This window comes from Ceratotherium simum, chromosome 29 (assembly GCF_057802395.1).
Source record: "Ceratotherium simum simum isolate JZ-2026a chromosome 29, ASM5780239v1, whole genome shotgun sequence".
In the NCBI taxonomy this organism is placed as follows: Eukaryota; Metazoa; Chordata; class Mammalia; order Perissodactyla; family Rhinocerotidae; genus Ceratotherium; species Ceratotherium simum.
Window position 1 is genome coordinate 4,435,099 of NC_141928.1, and position 19,926 is coordinate 4,455,024.

Below are 19,926 nucleotides of genomic sequence, written 5' to 3' on the forward strand. Positions count from 1 at the left end.
GACCCAACTGATGAGCCTTCCCAAGTGTGCCCCGACCTGGGGAATATGGCTGACCCTGGTCCCCATCCCAGGGCGTGGCCCTCAGACACGAGGTGGGAGTGCCCAGAGACAGCCCCGGCCGCCCTCAGCCCAGTCTGATGGGCTCAGATCTGAGCTCTGCGCACCAGTCTTGCCGCGGCAGATCAGTGTAGGGGCTCTGAAGTTTTCTAAATTGCAGAGGTACTTATTTGAGAAATAGAATTACAAATAAAATGTCTGCAGCGCCCCCTGCAGTGTAGGCCCCTGAAACTCAAGCTTCCTGTGCCTTCATGGCCAACCGCCTCCTCCCCACCATTCCAGTCCAACATCATCCCTCGGCCATAGGGCCTGGCCCAGCACACCTCTGCTCACACTGCCCACCAGTCAGGCCTCCCTGTCCCATCACCTGGCCAGTTCCTGGGGACTCACTTCTGATACCACCTCCACCAGGAAGCCTGCCTTGATTTGTGCCCCCCTTCAGAGTGGGTGCCTTTTGGTGTTCCCATAAATCCTCCTCACCCTGTGTCATAATTTACAATGTTCTGCCCATCTCCACCCCTTTCCCCAGTTGGTACACTCCAAAGGGTACCTACGCTGGCTGACCAGGTTTCCCCTGGTGCCTGAAACCCAGGAGGCACTCCAGGAATGTTTGTTGAATGACTGTGAATGTGAGGCAGCTGAAAGAACACAGGTTTCAATCTGTCCTAGAACCTGGGGGATGCTGGGCAGGTCACGCCACCTCTCTGGCCCTGGGATGATGGTTAAATGAGATCATAGCTGGGAGACTTCTGGACACCGGCTCTTCTTGGGCCACTACTTTGAGAGTAGGTGGTCTGGGCCCCCCAGACAGCATGCTCAGCCCTGGGAGGAGGCACACGATCTCCATCGCCACCACTGTACACAGGAGGAAACTGAGTCAGGCCTCGTCCCTGGCTGGGGCTCAGGGATGCATGCTTAGGAGGAGTGGATAATGTGCCCACCAAGCTCCCTCCAGCTCCGAGATGCTGTGGCTCTGATAAAACCTCCTGGATTGCGTCCCTTGCTGCCCTCAACCTGCAGTGACCCCCGACTCTGCCCAACATTCAGAGCCCTGTGTGATCTGGGCCACACGCCCTCCCCTTGTGCACCCCTCACCCCACTCCAGCCTCCCTGGAGCCCTCCTCCCCCAGGGGCCCTGCCAAGCCCTTGCCCCCCTCAGAGCCCCCTGCCTGCAGTGTCCCTCTCCATAGCCCCTCATCCACGATGGACTCACCTCCAAGGCTAGGCTCAGAGGCCACTCACCTGCTCGGGCTCCTGTGCAAGCACGGCCTTTGGGGTCAGAATGACCTGGGTTCAGACCCCAGCTGGGCCACGTCACAGCCCTGGGACAGGCAAGCTCATGGTGACTTCTCAGAGCCTCAGTTTCCTGCACTGAGAATGGGGTCAGTGACTCCGCCCTCAGGACAGTGTGTTGGGATTAAAGCAGGAGATGAAGGTGCCCGAAGGTCTTGGACTCAGCAGGTCACCTGGCTGGGGGAGCCCCAACACAGGACAGGCCTCAGATGGTCAGCACAGGCTCAGTGATGAGGAAGAGCAAAGTTCCAAGTCCCCCGTTCACTGCTGCACAGTCACTTGGAGCAGAGTGACCTTGAGTGCTGGGGCCACTGCTCATCTATAAAATGGGATGAAATCACTGAGTGCCCAGGGGGTTCCCTAATAACAGAAACTACCCCCAACACCAGCCCAACCCAGTGGTGGGGCCTCTACCTCCCTGGGCTCCCTTCAGCCCCTCTTACACCAGCCAGGGCTGCCACCAGGACCAGGCTGGACCTCGAGTCCTGGGGTCCTGCAGGAAGAAGGGGAACGGGGTGGTGGGGCGGTAGTGGAGGAGGGGGAAGGAGTGGCCTGACCTTCTCCTTGCCTACACCGGGTGTCCACTGCCGCCTCCAGGTCCCCCTGACCCCAGCCATCCACCAAGCTGCCTCTGCAGGTGGCATATGGGGACCAAGATCAAAGGATGGGGGTGTATATGCAGTGACTCCCGTGTCCCCAGGCCTCCACGCCCACTCGGCTCAGCGCCCGGCGGCCCCTGCCTGGTTGGGTTTGGGGGGCCCAAGGCCCTAGGGGCCGTAGGAGGCACAGAGCAGGCAGCACGGGCGGGGGACACGGGAGACCAGCCCCGCGCTGAGCCCTTGGTGCACTGCGCGCACGCGGCAAGGCGGGGCTCACGTGCACGCGCTGTCCGCGGGCCCGCGCAGGCCCCGTGTGCGTGCCTGGCCATAGACACGAGGCCCAGCCCGCCCCGCGGAGCCCACCCACGTCTGTCCGCGGGAGGGAGGCCCGTGCACGCCCCCGATCGCGCCCCCAGGGAGCTCGCGCGGCGGGGCCCGCCCCTCACACCTGCGGGCGGGCCGGGGCGGGGCTGGGGCGGGGCCTCAGCTGTCCCCGCCCACCAGGCCGGAGCCCGGCAGCCCGGCGGAACCCAGCAGCGGGGTCCGAGCGGCCGGTGGCGCGGCGCGGCGCAGACAATGGGAGTGGCGCGGGCGGCGGCGGCAGCCGCGGAGCCCCGGGCCCGGCGGGGACGGGAGGCCGCGCCATGAGCCCCGCAGCCGGGCGCCCCCCTGCGCCGCGCGCGGGCCGAGGCGAGCGGCCTCTGCGAGCCCCGGGCCCCGCCCTGGAGCCGGCGATGCGCTGCCAGGGCTGAGGATGATGGTAGATTGCCAGGTGAGTGCCCCGCCCGGCCTGGCCCAGCTGCCCTCCCCATGCCCCCCGCCCACACCCCATCCGGCGGGGGAGGGAGCACGGCGCCGCGTCCGCGCTGAGCGCGCGCTTACGCAGTTCCGCGTCCAACCCCTCCTGGTACCGTTGGGAGACTGAGGGCAATAGACAGGCAGGGACTGGCCCGGGGCCCACGAGGTGGCAGTCCAGAGGAGATTGGAGGGTTCTAGCCTCCTAGGCCAGGACTCAAACCTCCCATTGGGTTTTCTTTGGGAATGAGAGCCCCTAAGATCCTGCGGGACCCCGTCCACCCCCTTCCGTGTGGGGCCGTTTCCTCTGGGCATCCCCACGCGCCCACAGCTACATACACACACATTGACTTCACAGACGGGACCGGGGAGTGGGGTCAGAAGAGGAGTGCACCCTGGGGAGGTCACAGGGGGAAGAAGAAAGAGGTTGGAGGCAGCTCTGCCATGAGACAGGGGCATCCAGTCCACTAGCCACATGCCAGGGCCCACAACATGGGGAGGGGAAGAGATGTCAGCCAGCGCGTCCCCAAGGTGCCCAGGGGGCTGCTGGGCAGGGACCATCCCCAGGGCAGCCTGGAGAGGACAGTTTCTGGGGTCCTGCCTCCGCCACTCTGGGCACCTGGAACTAGGGGGAGACGCCCCTCCCTGGTGTGGAGGGGGCTACAGGAGAGAAGGCCTCAGCTTACTCCTCTGTAAATTGGGGTGCACAGATGGGGTGACCCCAGAGGTCCCACAGGCTCATAGAAGAGTCTGTTGACCTTAGTTCCCCATCCATGGCCCACTGTGCTCCGAGTCCTTGGGAAATGCTTTCTACTCCCTTGAGGTCCTTCTGAGCAGAGGGCAGCCTGGGGGCTTGGGGGTCTTGGGCCCTGGGTCGTGCAGAATGTGGCAGAGCATTAGGCCACTAGTCCAGGGACCAGGGACAGGCCATCCTTGTTGGAGCCTTGGGGTCCTCATTTGGAAGTGGGGTGGAGTCACTGTCCTGGCGGGGGTGAGGAGGCGTCATGAGTGAACTGGACACACCAGGGCCATGGAGGGAGAGAGGGGACAAAGGAGGTATCTAGGGCCCTCACATCACCCCTGGAGCCTATAGGTCCTGCTCCTTTGCCCCTCTGGGGCCAGGGGGAGCCGCTGCCTTGACTACACCCAAACAAAGGTGTGTGTTTTGTTTTCTGGTTTGCAGTCTGGGGTTGCAGTGCTGGGGCTGACCACCAGGGGGCGGGCTGTGCCCACGGTGCTCATGGAGCAGCTGGAGCAGGGAAGGGACACCCAGGGGTCAATGTGGCCTCCCCCTGCCTCTGACCCAACAGGCACCTTTTATCGTGGGCATCCGTGTCCACAGCGTGAGCTGCTCAGAGGCGGGAGGGGCTCTGAGACCCTCTCATTATTCTTTCAGCCCCTGTGCCCCCAGCACTCACCCTGAGCAGGGCCGTGTTGACCTGGGGGCGGTGCTGACAGCACCCACATGGTCCCCGCGCTCCAGGAGCTCACAGCCTGGAGGGGGAGGGACAAAAGCACGAAAGCAAATCCACGTGAAAGAGAAGAGCAGGGGCTATGGGGAAATGGAGCAGGTGCTGGAGTGGGGGCCGGGAGCCCCCAGGTGGGTCTAAAAGGCCTCCATGGGGACACTTGTGCTGTGACCAGAAGGACAAGAGGAGCCAGCCCTGCACGTCTGCGAGCAGTGTGCCGGGGGAGGGGGAGCTCAAAGGTGCGCAGACTCAGGGCAGGAGAGAACTTGGCCAGAGGGGAGGTGAGCACTGAGCCAGTGTGGCTGGAGAGAGCTGGGGAGGAGAGGAGGGAGGGAGGAGGAGGCAGGGCCAGACCCTGGCCTGGAAGGAGGTCCTGGTTGTCAACGCTGTGTGACAGCATTACCCTAACCTAGCGCTGACAAGAACAGACCTTGACCATCTCACAGCTTCTGTACCAGGATCCAGGCTCGGCTCAGCTGGGAGCCTCTGCTCAAAGTCTCCCAGGAGGCTGGGGCTGTGGTCTCATCTGAGGCTCGACTGGGGCAGGGTCTGTCTTGGAGATCATTCACGGGGTATTGGCTGGGTTCATCTGGACAGTGGGTGGGCACAGAGTGATATTCCAGAAGGAGGTGTCCTGTGGTCAGGGTTGATTCGAGGAGGGGAGGCGTGATGCTGAAGATGAGGATGATGATCAAGGCTGGTATCTATTGAGCACTCACCTGCACTCCATCTTCACTGCCCCAGGCCACCACCTACTTCATCATCAGGTTCCTGAGGCTCTGCCTGGAACATCGGCTTGGCTGCACTTGGCCACAGTAGCAGAGGTGGGGGTTGGTCCACTGGGGGGGTTGTATTAGTTTCCTGTGGCTGCCATAACAAAAAGCACAAACTGAGTGGCTCAAAACAACAGAAATTTATTCTCTCTCAGTTCTAGAGACTGGAAGTCCAGAATCAAGGTGTCGGCAGCAACACGCTCTCTCCGAAGGCTCTAGGAGAGGATCCTTCCTTGCCTCTTCCAGCTTCTGGTGGTTGCCAGCGACCCTTAGCATTCCTTGTCTTGTAGATGCATCACTCCAAACTCTGCTTCCATTTTCACATGGCCTCCTGTGTCCCTGTCCAATTTTCCCTCTTCTTCTAAGGACACCATTCATTGGATTAAGGTCCACCCTAATCTAGTATGACCTCATCTTGACTTGATTCCATCTCCAAAGACACTATTCCCAAGTAAAGTCTCATTCACAGGTGTGGGGGGTTAGGACTTCAACATGTCTTTGCAGGACACAGTTCAACCCACGACAGGAGCATTGGAGTGATTCTCCCCACGAAGGCCAGGTACCCAGGTGCCCACAGGGACAGGGGGAGTAGTTGGGGCCTGAGGAGGTCTCAGGGACTCAGCCCCCAGCTCAGGGTTGTGGGGTGTAAGTGGAGCCAGGGGCTCCCCTGGCTTGGCGCGTCCTAGTGCAGTGCCAGCAGGTGGCGCTGTGACCTCCTTGTGGCTGTCCTAGCATGGCTTTGAGCATCACCGGCGTAGACAAAGGTCTCACCTTCCAGTTGCGAGGGACAACACTCGACTGTAAACAGACCAGGAGCACAGTCATTTCAGGGGTGACACACACTGTGGAGGAAATCAAACAAGGCGGGGCCACGGAGTAATGAGTGGGTGGCGGCTTGGATGGGAGGCCAAGGAGCCCGGCAGGGCCAGGCCCAGGCCCGCATGGTCAGGAGTTTGTGTTTCCTTCTTTACCTGCAAGCTGAGCCGCCCCTTCTCCGCTGTTTCCAGGGGCCCTGCAGCTATGATTACACCTGTGGTTTCCAGACAGCTCTCCTGTTACTGCAGGGCGGGGCGCCGTGTGTCCCAGGTGGGAATGGGTGGTCCTTCCGGGCAGGTGAAGACTTGAGGGGTCCCTTCCCCAGAGACTCTGCCCAAGGGGGGGCAGTGCTGCTGGAGCTCCCCCACTGCTCGCTTGGTGGGGTTTTGCCCTGTCCTCATACAAAGCAGGGAGGGCCATCTGGGGCGGAGGAGCAGGGGCCCTGGGCTCCCTGCCAGAGAATGGGCTCCCATGGGCATCAGTGAGATGGAGCAAAGTGCCCAGCGTGGCCCTGGCCCGGGAAGTAAAGGCCATTTCTTGCTATGGTCCCTAGGCACTTCTGAATCCCACAAGGTCAAGACCACTAGCCTTTGACAGCCGGTCATTGACTGATTCACACAGCAGATATTATGGAGGGCCTCTGTGCTGAATGCTCAGCCCATGCAGAGGGCCTTGGCTTCCATCAGAGGGGACGAGACGATAGAGAAGGAGTGCAGGAACAGGGGTATAGGACAAGCGATAGATCCTAGGAAGAAGGCATTGGGCTGGGAGCCTGGGGACCTGGATTCAGTGGCCACTCTGCCATCAGTGGCACATCAGCATGCGGCCGTGCTCTGCAAAGTAACCTTCCAGGCCACTCCTGCACCTCTGTCCTGTGCAGTGGAGGTGCCTGGTAATAACAGGCAGCCCATAGCACCTTCCTTGTGCCTGCCCTTGGGCTACAGTGTCTCACTGTATCTGTGAGATAGGTACCGCTGCCATTCTCACTTATGGGTGGGGAAACTGAGGCACTGGAAGGCGAAGGGACTCCCACAGCTAGGTGGTCGCAGGGCTGGTGGGGGCTGGTGCCTGTGTGCAGACAAGCCTGGGAGGGGCCGGGCATGGGTGCTGGCTGCGGATTCCTTCCAATTACAGTGAGCTTCCAATGGTCAAGGCTGGGCAGGCCCCAAGGTGGTGGTTAACAGGGTGAGCGGAGACATAAACAGAGCTAATGAGCCCCTATCCTCCTCTCCCTGCTCTAATGAATGCCTTGGGCTCTGGTCTCTGCATTTTCTCAGGGTTCTGGAGTTTTGAACCTCAAGGAGTCTTCTCCTAGGGTCACGGCTGGTAGGTCTCTGTGGGGTGAGGGAGTGAGCTTATGGAACCTCGATGTCCCTTCCCCGGACAGGCAAGCCAGGGTGAGGAGGTGCAGAGGAGAGGGCATCCCCCTAAAAGTGACAAGCCCCAGAAGAAGAGGGAGTCCCCATGGCAACCCAGAGCAGTTGCTTGGCAACTACAGGCCCCCAAAATACTTGCCTGCAGGAAGGCTAAGGGCTGGGGGCTTTCCAATGGCCTGTGTGTGGACCTTAGCTACTCCTCGTGGCTGATCCACTCCCACCCTCCCCCCCCCACCCCCTGGATCCTTCCTGAGGGAAACCTCTGACTGCTCCCCACTCCCCATTGCCCCACCCTGCCAGCCTAGCATCAGGCCAGTCCCCTAGCAACAGAGGCTATTTCCTGGAGTGACAGTTGACAGTGGCAGAATGTCAGAAAATGCAGGGTCAGAGGGCTCAGCGGATGGGGCCAGGTGCCAGCCAGAGTGCCATGCCAACCATGGGGGCATGGTGCCCTGTGCTCTGCACCCCCCTGCACCCTGCAGCCATGAGCCACCTGGGCCTGGGGCAGGATGGCAGAGCAGGGTGTGGCTGGGGGGTGGGGGTAAGCACCCCTGGAATAGGGGACTGCAGTTCTGGGCCAGCTTTGAGACAGACTAGCTGTGTGACCTTGGCATGTCCCTTCTCACTGGCCTCAGCTTCCCCATCTCTAGCCCCATCTACCCCTGTGCCTGTGTGTTCATCATTCAGGGCATAAACACTGCCCTGTAAATTATGCCACCTCCTGGGTCCTTGGGGCAGGAGGGTGAGGGGCCAGGACCAGGCCAGTCACCGCTTCCTTCTCTGCCTGCCTGCTTCCATCCTGGTGCTCACAGAGAGGCAGGCGGCCTCATGGTTAAGGCCACGGGCTTTGGAGATGGACACCTGTGTCTGTGTCCCCACTCAACACTTATTCCTGGGTGTCCTAAAGCTAAACTCTATGGGTTTAGTTTTGTGTGGAAAATACCCATCTCTGGGTTGCTGTGGGGTTGAAGGAAATCCGGCTCAGTGGGCTCTTTAGGGGCTGCTTTAGTTTGTGGGCCTGACCCTGTGCCCAGCAGCAATGAGGACACAAATGGGGGCTGTGTCCAGCGGGAAGGAGAGAGGTGCCAGAGCCCCTGACCATAGGCCAGCGCCATGCCACCGGTGGAATGGAGGAGAGAGCGGGCGGGGCCAGACGGCCAGGCCGGTTGGATTTTTGGATTTCAGAGCCTGAAGGGTGTGAGACCCAGTGGCCCTCAGGCGTTCCCTCTGGGGAGGGCAGTGCAGGGTGGGACTGTTGGTGACCCTCCCCCCTAGGGTTCCTGAGTGCCCTCAGGGAGCCTGGATTCTAGTCTGACCTTGACCAGTCACGCTCTGTGAGACCTTGGGCCATAACCTCACCCATCTGAGCCTCCCCGGCCCCACCTGCCAAACGGGGAGGGGGCGTGCCCACCTCCGGAGTTTGGGGAGGCCCCCGTGGCCCCCTGTGCCGGGCAGCGGTTCGGTCCGGGGGCAGCGGCGGGGGCTGGTGCGGCGCCGCGACTCTGCCCGGCAGCCCCCGTTCGGGCGCCGCGCGGCGGAGGAGGGGCGGGGCGAGGGCGCGCAGACAATGGCCCGGGCCCCGGGCGGCGGCGGGCGAGCCCGGAGCGAGCGGGGCGCGGGGGCGCGGCCGGGCCGGGCGCCGGGCGGGAGCAGGCGGCGCGCCCCTGCCCCCGGGCCCAGGCGAGCTGCGGCCTCCGCCCGCGTTCATGCTGGTGGTCCCGCCGAGCGTGCGGGCGGACGAGGTGAGCACCCCTCGCGGGCGGCCGGGGAGGAGAGGCAGGAGGCCACGGGCGGAGAGGGAACAGGGGTCCAGGAGCGCTGCCCCCAGCCAGCCTGGCTCGCTGCGCGGCGGGTGCTTAATTGACTGAATTGAGGCTGCTCAGCTCGTCCTTTCCTCCAGGATGAGGGGGCGGGGTCCACCCCGGGGCTGGGGGCACCCCAAGCCCTCACGCCTCTCTGGGTTGGGATCCAGAATTGGTTTTGTTGGGAAGGCACAGGGCCTCTTCTCTGGACACCACCGGAGTTTCCAGTGGTGCCCACCACTCTGTAGAGCTGAGGTGGGCAGGGAGTGGTCCCGCCGGTTGAGAGAAGAGGACCCTTGGCCAGTGGGAGGGGAGAATGTGGTGGAGGAGGGGAGTATTAAGCCCTTGGGGCCGCCACCACCTGAACTGAATCTACTCCCTCGGGGTTCTTGCCCCACCCACCCCCATCTGTCTGGGCTGTGGCCGGAGGGAGAGGGGAACCCAGCCTTGATTATCTCCATCAACCTCTATTGTCTATCACGTCTGTCACGAGGGGCCCTGGCTCCTGGATGGGCAAGGCGTGGAGACGGTCTAGAGGTCAAGGTGGAAAGAGAAGTCTGGGGGCCAGTGGGAGCCCTGTCTTGGACTTGCAGGACCCCAGACAGGTAGGTTCGTCAACTCCCGCCTGCCTGGGTCACCTCATCTGTGGACTCCTAGATGTCACAGTGTGTGAAATGTTCCCGAGGCACCGGGCACAGGCAGGTCCTCCGCAGGGGGAGGGAAATGTCTGCTTCCCTCCAAGGACAGAGATGGCCGTGTGGCCCACCAGCTGTGAAGACAGGCACTGTTGACTGCCCTTGGGGAGCAGAGGGGTGGGCCCTGAGTTGAATCCACACATTTTTTCCAAGTGGGGACACTGGGGCCCAGAGTAGTTGAGTGAATTGCCCAGGCCATACAATGAGCCCCACCTGGATCTCCTTCCTCCCTGAGGCCAAGGTCACAGGCCTTTGACCCCCCTAACAGGTGTCCTGACCAGAAAGTTGCCTGGGGGTGCCCTTTGACCCTCTAGTTGTTCAGAGTTGAAGTTCAAGTTTGAGGCAGTCCCCCTGGCCTGAGGCCTGGGTGGCCAGGGAGGTAACAGCTCTGGGCTTTGGGGGCAGGCTTTGGGGGCAGGTGGGCAGTGCCCAGTGTGGAAGGCTGAGCACCCAGTACCACGCACCTGCCTCCTCACAGCAGGCGATTGCAGATCTTCAGGACTTCGAGAAGAGTTTCCCTCGAACCACTTGGGACCGGGATATCCCTGCACAGAGCTCGTGCCTCCTTCCCCTCTCACCAGCCCTGCCAGGAGCTGGCACGAGTGGGCCCTGAGGGAGCATGCTTGCTGGGTCTGGGGACACCGGGTGGCCATCGTTGTCAGCAGACTTGCAGGGAGTCGGGGTGCATTGCGGCTTCTGGGGTTGTGTGTGCTGTCCTGCACGTGGGAGTGTGTGTGTGCGTGTCTTGGAGAATCTCCCTGCCTTTGGGTGACTGTGTGCACATTTGAGTGAATATGTGACCACCTGCATCATTGTGTGCCACTCGTGTGCATGACAAGCCTGGCAGCGGGTGGCTGAGCTAGCACATGTGTGAAAGGACGCGTGTGGCTGCGAGTGGAGACAAACAACTGGTGCCTGGGTAAGGGAGAGTACGTGTCACGAGATCACATGTGTGCATGTGTGTGTGTGTGGTTGTGTGTTTGCATCTTGCTTTTTCAAAGCACCAGGCCCGAGCCTTGACCATGAGGAGGCCTGAGTGTCCATGGCCTGGCCCCTCAACCTGAGTGTCAGGTTTCTCATCTGTGAAATGGGTTGAAAAGTGTACCCAGCTCACAGGGTCGTGGTGGCTCTAAAGTGCTTAGCACAGTGCCTGGCATACACAGTCGCTCTGTTGCTGGGGGTGGCATGGAGCTATACTGCTCTTGGAGGGTCCCTGGGGAGGGGAGGCCACCTGGTGCCATGCCACCCCCTGTCGCACGTCCCAGGTATGAACAAGTGGAGGCAGAGCGGAGAAGCCCCGGAGCCGCACCTTTTGTAAAGAAACGAAGGAAGGAGCAAAATCCAGGGGTTGGCAGAGGGACTGTGAGGGGCAGGAGGGTGAGACAAAGGCAGTGTCTCTGAAACCGTCACTCAGCCCCAGGACCCTGGGAACCCAAGGCATTGCCTCCCCCGGGGGGGACTTCCTTGCTGGAGGACTGTGGGAAAGAGGGCAGCAGGCACCAGCCCCACCACCTCCCAGGAGCCAGCTGGAGCCCCAGGTCCTTCCCAGAGGCCAGGGCAGCTGAGCAGGTCTCCCTCTGAAAGGGTAGCCCTGCTTCCCAGGCTCTGGGCCCCCGCAGGCTGGCGGCAGGCAGATGGTGGCACTGGGCACGCAGTGTCCCTGGCACGGCGGGCAGCCTCCTCCCCACAAGGGCCTGTTTGTCCCGACTCCCCTGGCCCTGAAGCCCCAAATGACCAGGCCCTGCTGGGCACAGGGGCCTGACTGTGGGCCCAGCTCCCTTCCCCCAGTCTCAGCAGGCCCTGGCTCTGCTCTGGGGAGGGTCTAACCCAGGCCAGACCACACCAGAGCAACCTCTCCTTACCTGATGGGCAGAGACCCATTCCCCAAGAGTTATTGGGGATGAATTGAGGAAGGAGAAAAAAGCGCCAGGTTGAACCAGAGCTGAACTGACTGCCCCCAACCCCCACCGCTGACCCAAGGCAGGCTGGCACCCTCCAGGCCCTGCTTCCCTTGGCTGCCTCCCTGCTCTGACTTCCTTGCCTGGGCTTGCCTCCCACCTCTGCTCCCAGGCTTGCTCTCTGGAAAACACTTTAATGGCAGGTTGGCAGAGAGGGCCTGGTCCTTCCTATGCCCTGCCTCCTTGCTGTCTCCCAGGCTCCTCTCCAGCCTCGCCGCCTCCTCCCGGAAGCTTTCCTAGTAATCTCCCCCACGAGGAGCTCTTTGCCCCTGAACTGTGAATATTTTCAAGTCCAGGAACTTTGACATGGACTGCCGAGTCCACTTGTTCATCCAGGTACTTGTGAGTCTGCTGTGTGCCAGGGACCGTTCTAGACATCCATACATCAGGGAGCAGAGTCCCTGCTCTGGAGGAGCTTACACCCCTTACGAGGGAAGAACTGACTAAGAGCTGAGAACACCAGTGCTCTTCCCGCTCCTGTGATGGTGTGTGTGCGCATATGCAAGTGGTGCAGTCATTTGGCTACTCATTAGCAGTTTTGAGAACTCACTACGGCGGCACCGCAGCCGGCTGGGCATCATTCCCAGCACTGGGTATGAGGGGTGAGCAGGACAGATGTGGCCGCTGCCCTCAGGGAGCTTAGAGCCCAGTGGGAGCGACATAACACTATCCCCCAGTAGATGCATTGTTTTCTTGATGACCCTCCTGGGGTCTTCACCTGCATGGTACTTTCTCAGCTCACCTCCCCTATTTAAAGTTGCAGCACCCCACCCCCCCTTACCCTGTTCCGTTTTTTTCTTCTACAGCATCCTCACCTTCAAACAAGGATTTTACTTCTTATACCCCAGGACCAGAGGGTGATTTTGATCTGTTTTGTCCCCTGGCGTAGCACTGGCACTTGAAGGGGGCCTGGCAGCCTGTAGGTGTTAGTAAATCCGTGTGGGCTGAGTGTGACTGCTGTGGTTGTGCCCTGGGGCCGCTGTGGTCTGTGGATGGTGCTGGCTCCCAACTCTTACCTGTGCTCAGGGACGTAAGATACCCTGAAACTGTTTGGAGACTTGTACGGCAATTTGACATCGCTGCGATGTTTTGATTGCATTTTACAAAAGTACCAGTCGGTCCCGACTTGGGAATTAAAAAGGAGAGCCACTGGTTCTTCCCCACACAGTGTCCTAGGCTACTTGGGGTAAGCTTTTCTGGACGTGTGGCCTATGCCAGGCTTCTTCCTCGCTGCTCCCATCCAGGATTTCCTTTAACCCGTGCCAGCTTTGGAGGCAGAGGCCATCAGCACGTGTGGGCCAGGACGAGGCTTGGAGGGGAGGTAGCTTGCCGACTTCCCAGTAAGTGACAGGCTGGCGGTTTGACCCCAGACTCCGTCTACGCAGAGCCCCAGCTCACAGCTGCTGCTCTAGCCTTACAATTGCACGTTGGGCTCCTTGCCGAGCTGGACGTAGGGGCAGGCCCGAGGCGGTGGGGAGCTGTCCTCGGCCGCCGTGGGAGGGAAGCTGCCAGTGCCCTTGGCAGTGCTGGGTCCTGCTGGGCACAAAGCCAGCAAGAGCGGCTGGGGCAGGGCCCGGATTCTCTGATCCCCAGCTCCTTGGCAACCTGTGTGACTCAGTGGGCTGGTAAAAGGGGCCGGCAGGCGGGCAGCCAGAGCAGGGGAGCCCTGCGGCGGGTGAATCAGCAGCCGGAGCCGCTGACCACTGGGTTACTGTTCTGCCTGGGGCGGGGCCAATCCTCAGCTGCCAAAATAAGCACAGCCCCTCTTTGCCTTTCTCCCTCCCAGCTCCTCTGGTAGGTGCTTCCTCTGGCTCCACCGTGGCCGGGGGTCCCCAGGTCTCCCCAGCCTGGAACAGGGGATAGGACCTCCCCATTTGGGCATGTGGCCTTCTACAAGTCACTCCCTGGCTCTGGCCCCTGTCGGTCCTGCTGGAAAGCAAGGGCCCCTGGCCCATAGAAGCGTGCCGTGAGGATAGAATCACCCTGGGTTCTTGTTGTAAAAAGCTGGAAGCAGCTGGGAGCACCAGCCTCAAAGTCAGACTGCTGTGTGGCTTTAGGTGAGTTTGGAGCTCCTGTCCCCGAGCTCACTTGCAGACCTGCCTCACACACCATGACAGTTAAGCGATATCCACGCTGGCACGTTTTTACTATCAGTGGATAGTAGAAATGTCAGGAGGTCATTGACCCCGGCTTAGGCACTGCGTTGGTGGGGAAGGTGTACAGGGAAATAGAAGTCAGCATCCCAAGCTGAGCCTCACACAGGGGACAGACCACCCTTCTTGCTGACAGGGACCAAGCAGCCCAAAGTCTGCCTGTGCTGCCAGGAACAAATCCACTTGTGATCTTTAACCCAGCGCAGAGTGGAGGGAAGCAGCTGCCTTGGGGACCAGACACTGGCCTTGGCACTGACCTGCTGGGCAGCCTCAGGCAAGTCGTTTGCCCTCTCTGGGCCTCAATTTTCTCAGTTTTACAACAGAGATAATTACCGTGGCTTCATCTGTTTCACAGATGTTGAGTGGAAAAGTGCTTTGTTCCCACTGAAGAGCGCCACAGGCAGGGCCTGGCTGGGCCCTGGGGGCCAAGGGGCGTCAGGAGCTGCTGCAAGGCTTCTAAGTGTGGGAACCTGGGAAGTTTGCCTTTGGGCTGCGGGGTAGTGGATGTTTGCAGGGCCCTGGTCCCTGGGAGTCTCAGTCAGAGCCGAAGAGGGAAGGATGCCAGGTGTAGGTGCACCCTGGACCAAAGCTCTTGTCCCGGCTCCACGGGCTGGAGCACCCGTGTGCTCGCTGTGGCATCCTCCCTTCCTACCAGAGCCGGGCTGGTGTCGACCGTGTGTTGAGCGACTTGATGATGGGCCTCCGGTTCCCAGAAACGGAGGGGAGGGAAGCTGAGCTGAGCTGCCACTCCCACACCCCCTCAGCAGCACCCTGAGTCAGGTCAGGAGGCTGCAGGGAAAAGGAGCGAAAGCCAGGCCTCGGCGTCTCCTTTCTGCTTCCTGGACAGGATGTTGTGCTGAGTAAACAGCTCTGAGAGGAGTTACCACTCTGGCTCTGAGTCACAGCTCCTAGCGACAGCGACAGCCACGCGGTGTTTATAAACACTGTGCTTCACACCCACCAGGGCCTGCCCCCAGGAGCCTGGACAGGGTGAGAGGACCTCCCCAGGTGTGGGATGCAGCAGGCCCCCCAGGGAATCCCTCCCCCAACCACAGGGCTTGAGCCTGGGCTGAGGGGAGTGTTGGCACACGTCTGTGCATACACATGTGTCCCTGAGTGGGGTTTGCTATGTCTGGGCTGGTGTGTGGCTGGCCAGGTGCGTTATCCCCGGGCCACCAGGCGTGGTGGGCAGAGCACTGTGGGACTGTTGGCAGGTCACGTGACCTTGGTGTCCCGGGACAAGCGTGGGGACCGTGGGAGCGGCCCCGGTGCAGTGCCCACACAGCTCCATGCACAGGAGGTGCACCGGAAATGGTTGTGCATGCTCCAGTCCTCAGTAGGCCCAGCCCGGATGTGGTGAAGTGTTGGGGGTGCAGGTGGAGTGCCCCTAACTGTCCCTAGAGCCCTGGCTCTCTGTGGCCGGTCTTCGTTCCAGGCGGTGACAGTGATGTGGTGTGCCATGTGGTGACACCAGGCTGGCAGGGAACAAAGGCGCCTCTGCTCTCCCCAGGCTGGTGGGAGGAGGGGTGGGTGTGCCCTTCCCCTCCCGTTCCCACCCTCCTTCTCCCGTCCTCTGCCCTCCCCTCCCATGCCCCGCCTCCGCAGGGTCCTGCAGCTGGTCCTGTCCTGCCGCCTGGCTGTGACTCCGGCCCTCAGCCTTCCCAGCAAGCTCAGTGCCTGCTGCCCCAGGGCAGCCCTGCTTGGGCCTGGCCTGGCTCGGAAAGGAATGGCCTGAGACTGGGCCCTGAGGCCAGGCTGACCTGTGCTGGAGGCTGGGGCGGGGGAGATGTGGGGGTAACAGCTGGGGGGGTCATTGCAGAAGAGCACAGCGAGCCTTGTTTGGCTCTCAGGAGCTATAGAAGGGAGATAGGGTGACTTGCACGGGGTTGGTACCTGGGGAAGTGCTCAATAAATTCTTGTCGAGTCAAAGGCCTTAACACACAGACACCGAACAGGGCAGCCTGGGTCCCTATTGGTTCCTGCAACCCCTCCCACTTCCTGCAAGGGCCTCTCTAAGCTCTCCCCAACCCCAAACACGCTCACACAGTTGGAATCCCTCTCCCATCCACTCACCCCCTGATCCCTTCCACAGCACTGGGCTTCAGATGAGGAGGCCACGGCTCAGGGAAGGCCCTCCCCACTCCCCCATTTCATCTAAGGCCCCCAGAGGCTCAGAGAGCTTGCTGATATAGTACAAGGCAGGCAGACTGCATCAAACGATGCCCGTGCATCACACGGCCAGCCAGCTGGCCTCACGGGGGTGAGAGGCTGAGGTTGGGGACAGCCCAGGCACCCAGGACTGTCTCCCTCCTTGGAGCTCTAGTGACCCCTGCCTCACCCAGATCCTGCTGGAGTCTGCATGAGATTGAGCCCCCGGAGAGCCTGCTGTGGTGGCCTGGCCTCAAAGAGATGTGGACCTGAGCCTGGCGCCCTCCCCCAGGACCAGGATGCCTTGCAATGCCCCAGCGTATTCGCTGCTGTTAGATAACAAACATTTCCAAGTTATCCACTGGTCTCGGGTTGCAGGGCCGCATGCTGAGCGCCAGACAGAGCTTAGACTGCCATCTGGAACTTGCTCTTGGGGATGGAGCCAGCTGCAGTACTCCTGGCGCGTGAACAATATCCACCGACATTCATGGAGGGTTCATTGCGTGCCAGGCACTGGGGCAGCCATGTGACCACAGGAGATGGTAGGGTGCAGGTCCCCAGAGGGCCGATCACGAGCCAGGCCCGTGCTAAGCTCTTGTCGACTCCTCCAGTGCCCTTGTGCCCATCTTACAGATAAAGAAACTGAGGCCCAGGGATGTTAAGTCACTGGCTCGGAGTCCCAGAGCTGGCTGATTCGGAGCCCGGTCGCCTCTGCTATTTCGCGAAGGTCAGGGTTAAGAGTAGCCGTGCACAGGAGGGCCGAGGTGGCTGGGGAGGACATGCAGAGGGTGAACACAGGGAGGTGGTCAGGGCCCAGTGAGTCAGAGGGGGCTGGGGGCAGGGGGCAGGGAGGACTTCGGATTCTCTTGTGCGTGGGACAGAAGCCATTGGAGGTATTTTAGTGCAGGGGAGACATGCTCTGGCTGCGAGCACAAGGGTTGGCCCAGGGAGACAGGCAGCTGCTTTGGGGTCCACCTGGAACCTACCCCAACCTCGGCTCCATTTCTCTGATACTTGCCTGCCCGGCCCCCTACCCCCAGAAGCCCACCCACATCCCCTAGAGAACCACTACCTCAGGGGTTCATAACTTGCATCCATGGAATCCTTTCTTCCATAAAAGAAATTCTCCTGCCTGGAGCCCAGTGATGGGAGTGCAAGGTCGAGAGCTCCAGGTGAGGCTGGGGATGGGGAGGAATTTGAGTTTGAAAACCTCTGTACACTGCCCCCCCTTCCTTCCATAAGGGATCAGGAAACAGGTTCAGAGAGAAGAGGAACCTGAATGTCCCACAGGGAGGCAGCACCAGGCTAGGACAGGAACTGGGTCTCTTGCATCTGAGCCGCCTGCTGAGCCAAGTCCCCTGGGCCTCATAAAGCCACCGGAAGAGGATGTGAAACGCTCAGAGAGGCAGACCGAGTGCTGGCAGGGCTCGTGTCAGGGCGGCATGCTGGACCCTGGCCACCCCGTCAGGGCCCCTGGGACCCAATGTGCCTATGGGCAGGCTCCGGAGCCCCCGACTGCCCCCAACTCCTCCCGGCCTCTGTGTTCCTGCTCACGCAGCCCGCTGCCCACCAGGGTCCTAGGAGGGTAAGGAATCGGCCCAGCCTCTCAGCCTCTGGATCACACTGGCATCTCTGGGTTTTGGGATCTGGGCTCTGCACACTGATGGAAGGAGTGTCTGTGGGCTCTACAGAGCTGCGTACAGACCCAAGTCCTGGATTCTCCCCGTGAGATCTTGGGCAAGTCCCCGCTCCTCCCGGGCCTCACATTTTCCATTTGTCAAATGGGTGTGTTGGACTTGTTCCATGGCTTCCAATGTCTGGTTTGTAGCAAAATGCGAAAAACTGAGACAAGGTCGTGAGTTTTTCTTAAGGCCAAATGCATTTGTTTAAGACCTCTCCTGATGGTGTGCCCGCCTAGTTACTTTTTAGTGGTGTCTTTTATGAAATGATTGTAATGGTGGTGGTGACAGTATTATTATTTTTTTTTTTTTACTATCCTACTTGGTAAAATAAACAGTTAGCAACCCTAGGTTGGTCCCTGCAGTTTCAAATGAAATCCTGTGTCTCAGTGCCAGGTGGAGGAGCTCTGAGGGCTGTGGGGCCGGGAAGGCTTCAGGAATGAGGCAGTGGCTTGGAGCGAGCGGGGTCTCCTCTGCTCCCTCATTGCGCCTGGCTGGGCTGACACCCGCCTCGGGGCCCTGCTGGCTGAGCCCTGTTTAGATCTCTGTGACTCGTACCTGCCACCTTTCTGGCTCGGGGCGGTGATTTCCCCGAAAGCAGGAGGAATGGGGACGGGGCCTCGGGTGTTGGAGGAGATAGGTGGGCCCTCCCCAGGAGAGCGGGGCCCAGCTGGAGCTACTGGCCCGGCTCAGAACAGAGCCCCATCCACACATCTTTGGCTGGCCCTTGGCCTGGTACAAGTGGGAATTCCTGGCCCTGCCCGTCACTGGAGCAGGTATGACAGCCACGCGGTGACACCAGGCCTAGGCACTTGGGTGCTTAACTACGCTGGGGCAGGCGGACAGATAGGCAGACGGGCAGACTGGCAGAGGGCCTCCACGGAGCCCACCCCCCACCCAGCTCCTGCGCACCATGGCCCAGGAGACCAGGCCGGCCGTGCCCAGGGGCAGGAGGGGCTGGGTGTTCTTGGCCTGTGTCTCCGTGGTGACCGCCCGGCGGTGGGCTGTCGCCCGCCGTGCCTCTCTGCGAAGCCTCACACCCTACCCAGCACCTCTGCCGGCACCAGCACCAGCACCAGCCACCGAGGTGAGTTTCCAGGGCAACCAGTGCCTCTGCCGAGAGGCTGGGTGGGTCACAGCTGGGCCGCAGCCACCTCAGCTACTGGGGAGGTGGCTTCCCTCTACTTCCTCCCCTCCTGTCGGAACTGGTTGAAGGAGTTTGGCTGGAAGCTGAGACTCTCCATCTCCCATTCTGGGTGTGAGGGAGGAGGCAGTGGGGGGGGCGCTGCCAGTGGTGCCTGAGGATGCCCACTCCTGCCAGCCTGTCTCTCTGCTCCCCTCCCGGGAGGGTTGGGGCAGGTGGCTGTGGGTTGTCCGAGCTGCTCCTGTTCCTCTGGTGCTTCTCAGATTACAGAGGGCTTTCGTGCACTGTCTCAGCATCTGCTCTCCTAGAACCCTGAGAGCCAGATGTTGTTGTTATTATTATCTCCATCTTACTGGTAGAGAAACTGGGGCTCAGAGAGGTGAAGCTGAGGCTACAAAGATGCAGAGCAGGGACTTGAGCACAAACCTAGGCTACAAATCTTGAGAGAGAGAGAGGCTCCCAAACCTATAGGCCCCCTTCTCAGCCTTGTGTGTCCAGCCTGCGGCCTGCGTGGGCTTGGCGTGGGACGGGACCCTGTCTCCGTCTCCGTCTCTGACTGTTCCCTCTCGGGTGTTCTCCATGTTTCGGGCTCAGTTAGTTTGCAGAGTCTCTGTCTCCGTTTGCGTCTGTTTGTGTCCCCTTCTGCTTCTCTTCCTCTCTCCTGTCCTCCCCCTTGGGCCGTCACAGGTTGGATTGGTGGCCTTCAGGGGTGTCAGTGACCCCTGGGGTGTCGGGCACTGAGCATTCCGGGAGTGAGAGACAGTTGTCAGAGTGGCCCCCGCTTCCCACTCTGTGGACAGCATTTATTACGGTGACCCTGGACTGCGCGTACACTCCTCTGAGGGCCCCTCAACATTCCGAGACTTAGGGGCCGTGAGCGCCCCTTTCCGGGGGAGGACAGTGAGGCCCCATGGCAAGTTCATGGCTGAGCCGAAACTCACCGTCCCAGTCTTGGGCCGTTTCCGAGGCTCCAGGCATCGATGCATCTCGCTCTGGTTGGCGGGGACAGCAACGCCCTGTGAGGTCAGAGATTTGGGTCGATGATGATGTCAGATCCTTCCACCCAGAATGGTCTCCTGGAGGCTCAGATGCTTCATTCGCTGGCTCTTGACCATCTCTGAGCATGGCCTCCAGCCTGTGGGGACCCTCCCTTCTCCAGAAGAGGAACA

At 60.9% G+C, this 19,926-nt stretch overlaps 1 protein-coding gene across 1 annotated transcript in view; it reads left to right on the top strand.

The window, feature by feature from the left end:
• The first annotated feature begins 16,888 nt into the window (after positions 1-16,888).
• RALGDS (ral guanine nucleotide dissociation stimulator) overlaps positions 16,889-19,926 on the top strand; it is a 33,257-nt gene continuing 30,219 nt past the window's right edge. Inside the window, exon 1 of the mRNA XM_087418857.1 lies at positions 16,889-17,519. Within this exon, the coding sequence (XP_087274983.1) occupies positions 17,418-17,519 (102 nt within the window). The 5' untranslated portion in view covers positions 16,889-17,417. The remainder of the gene's footprint in view (positions 17,520-19,926) is intronic.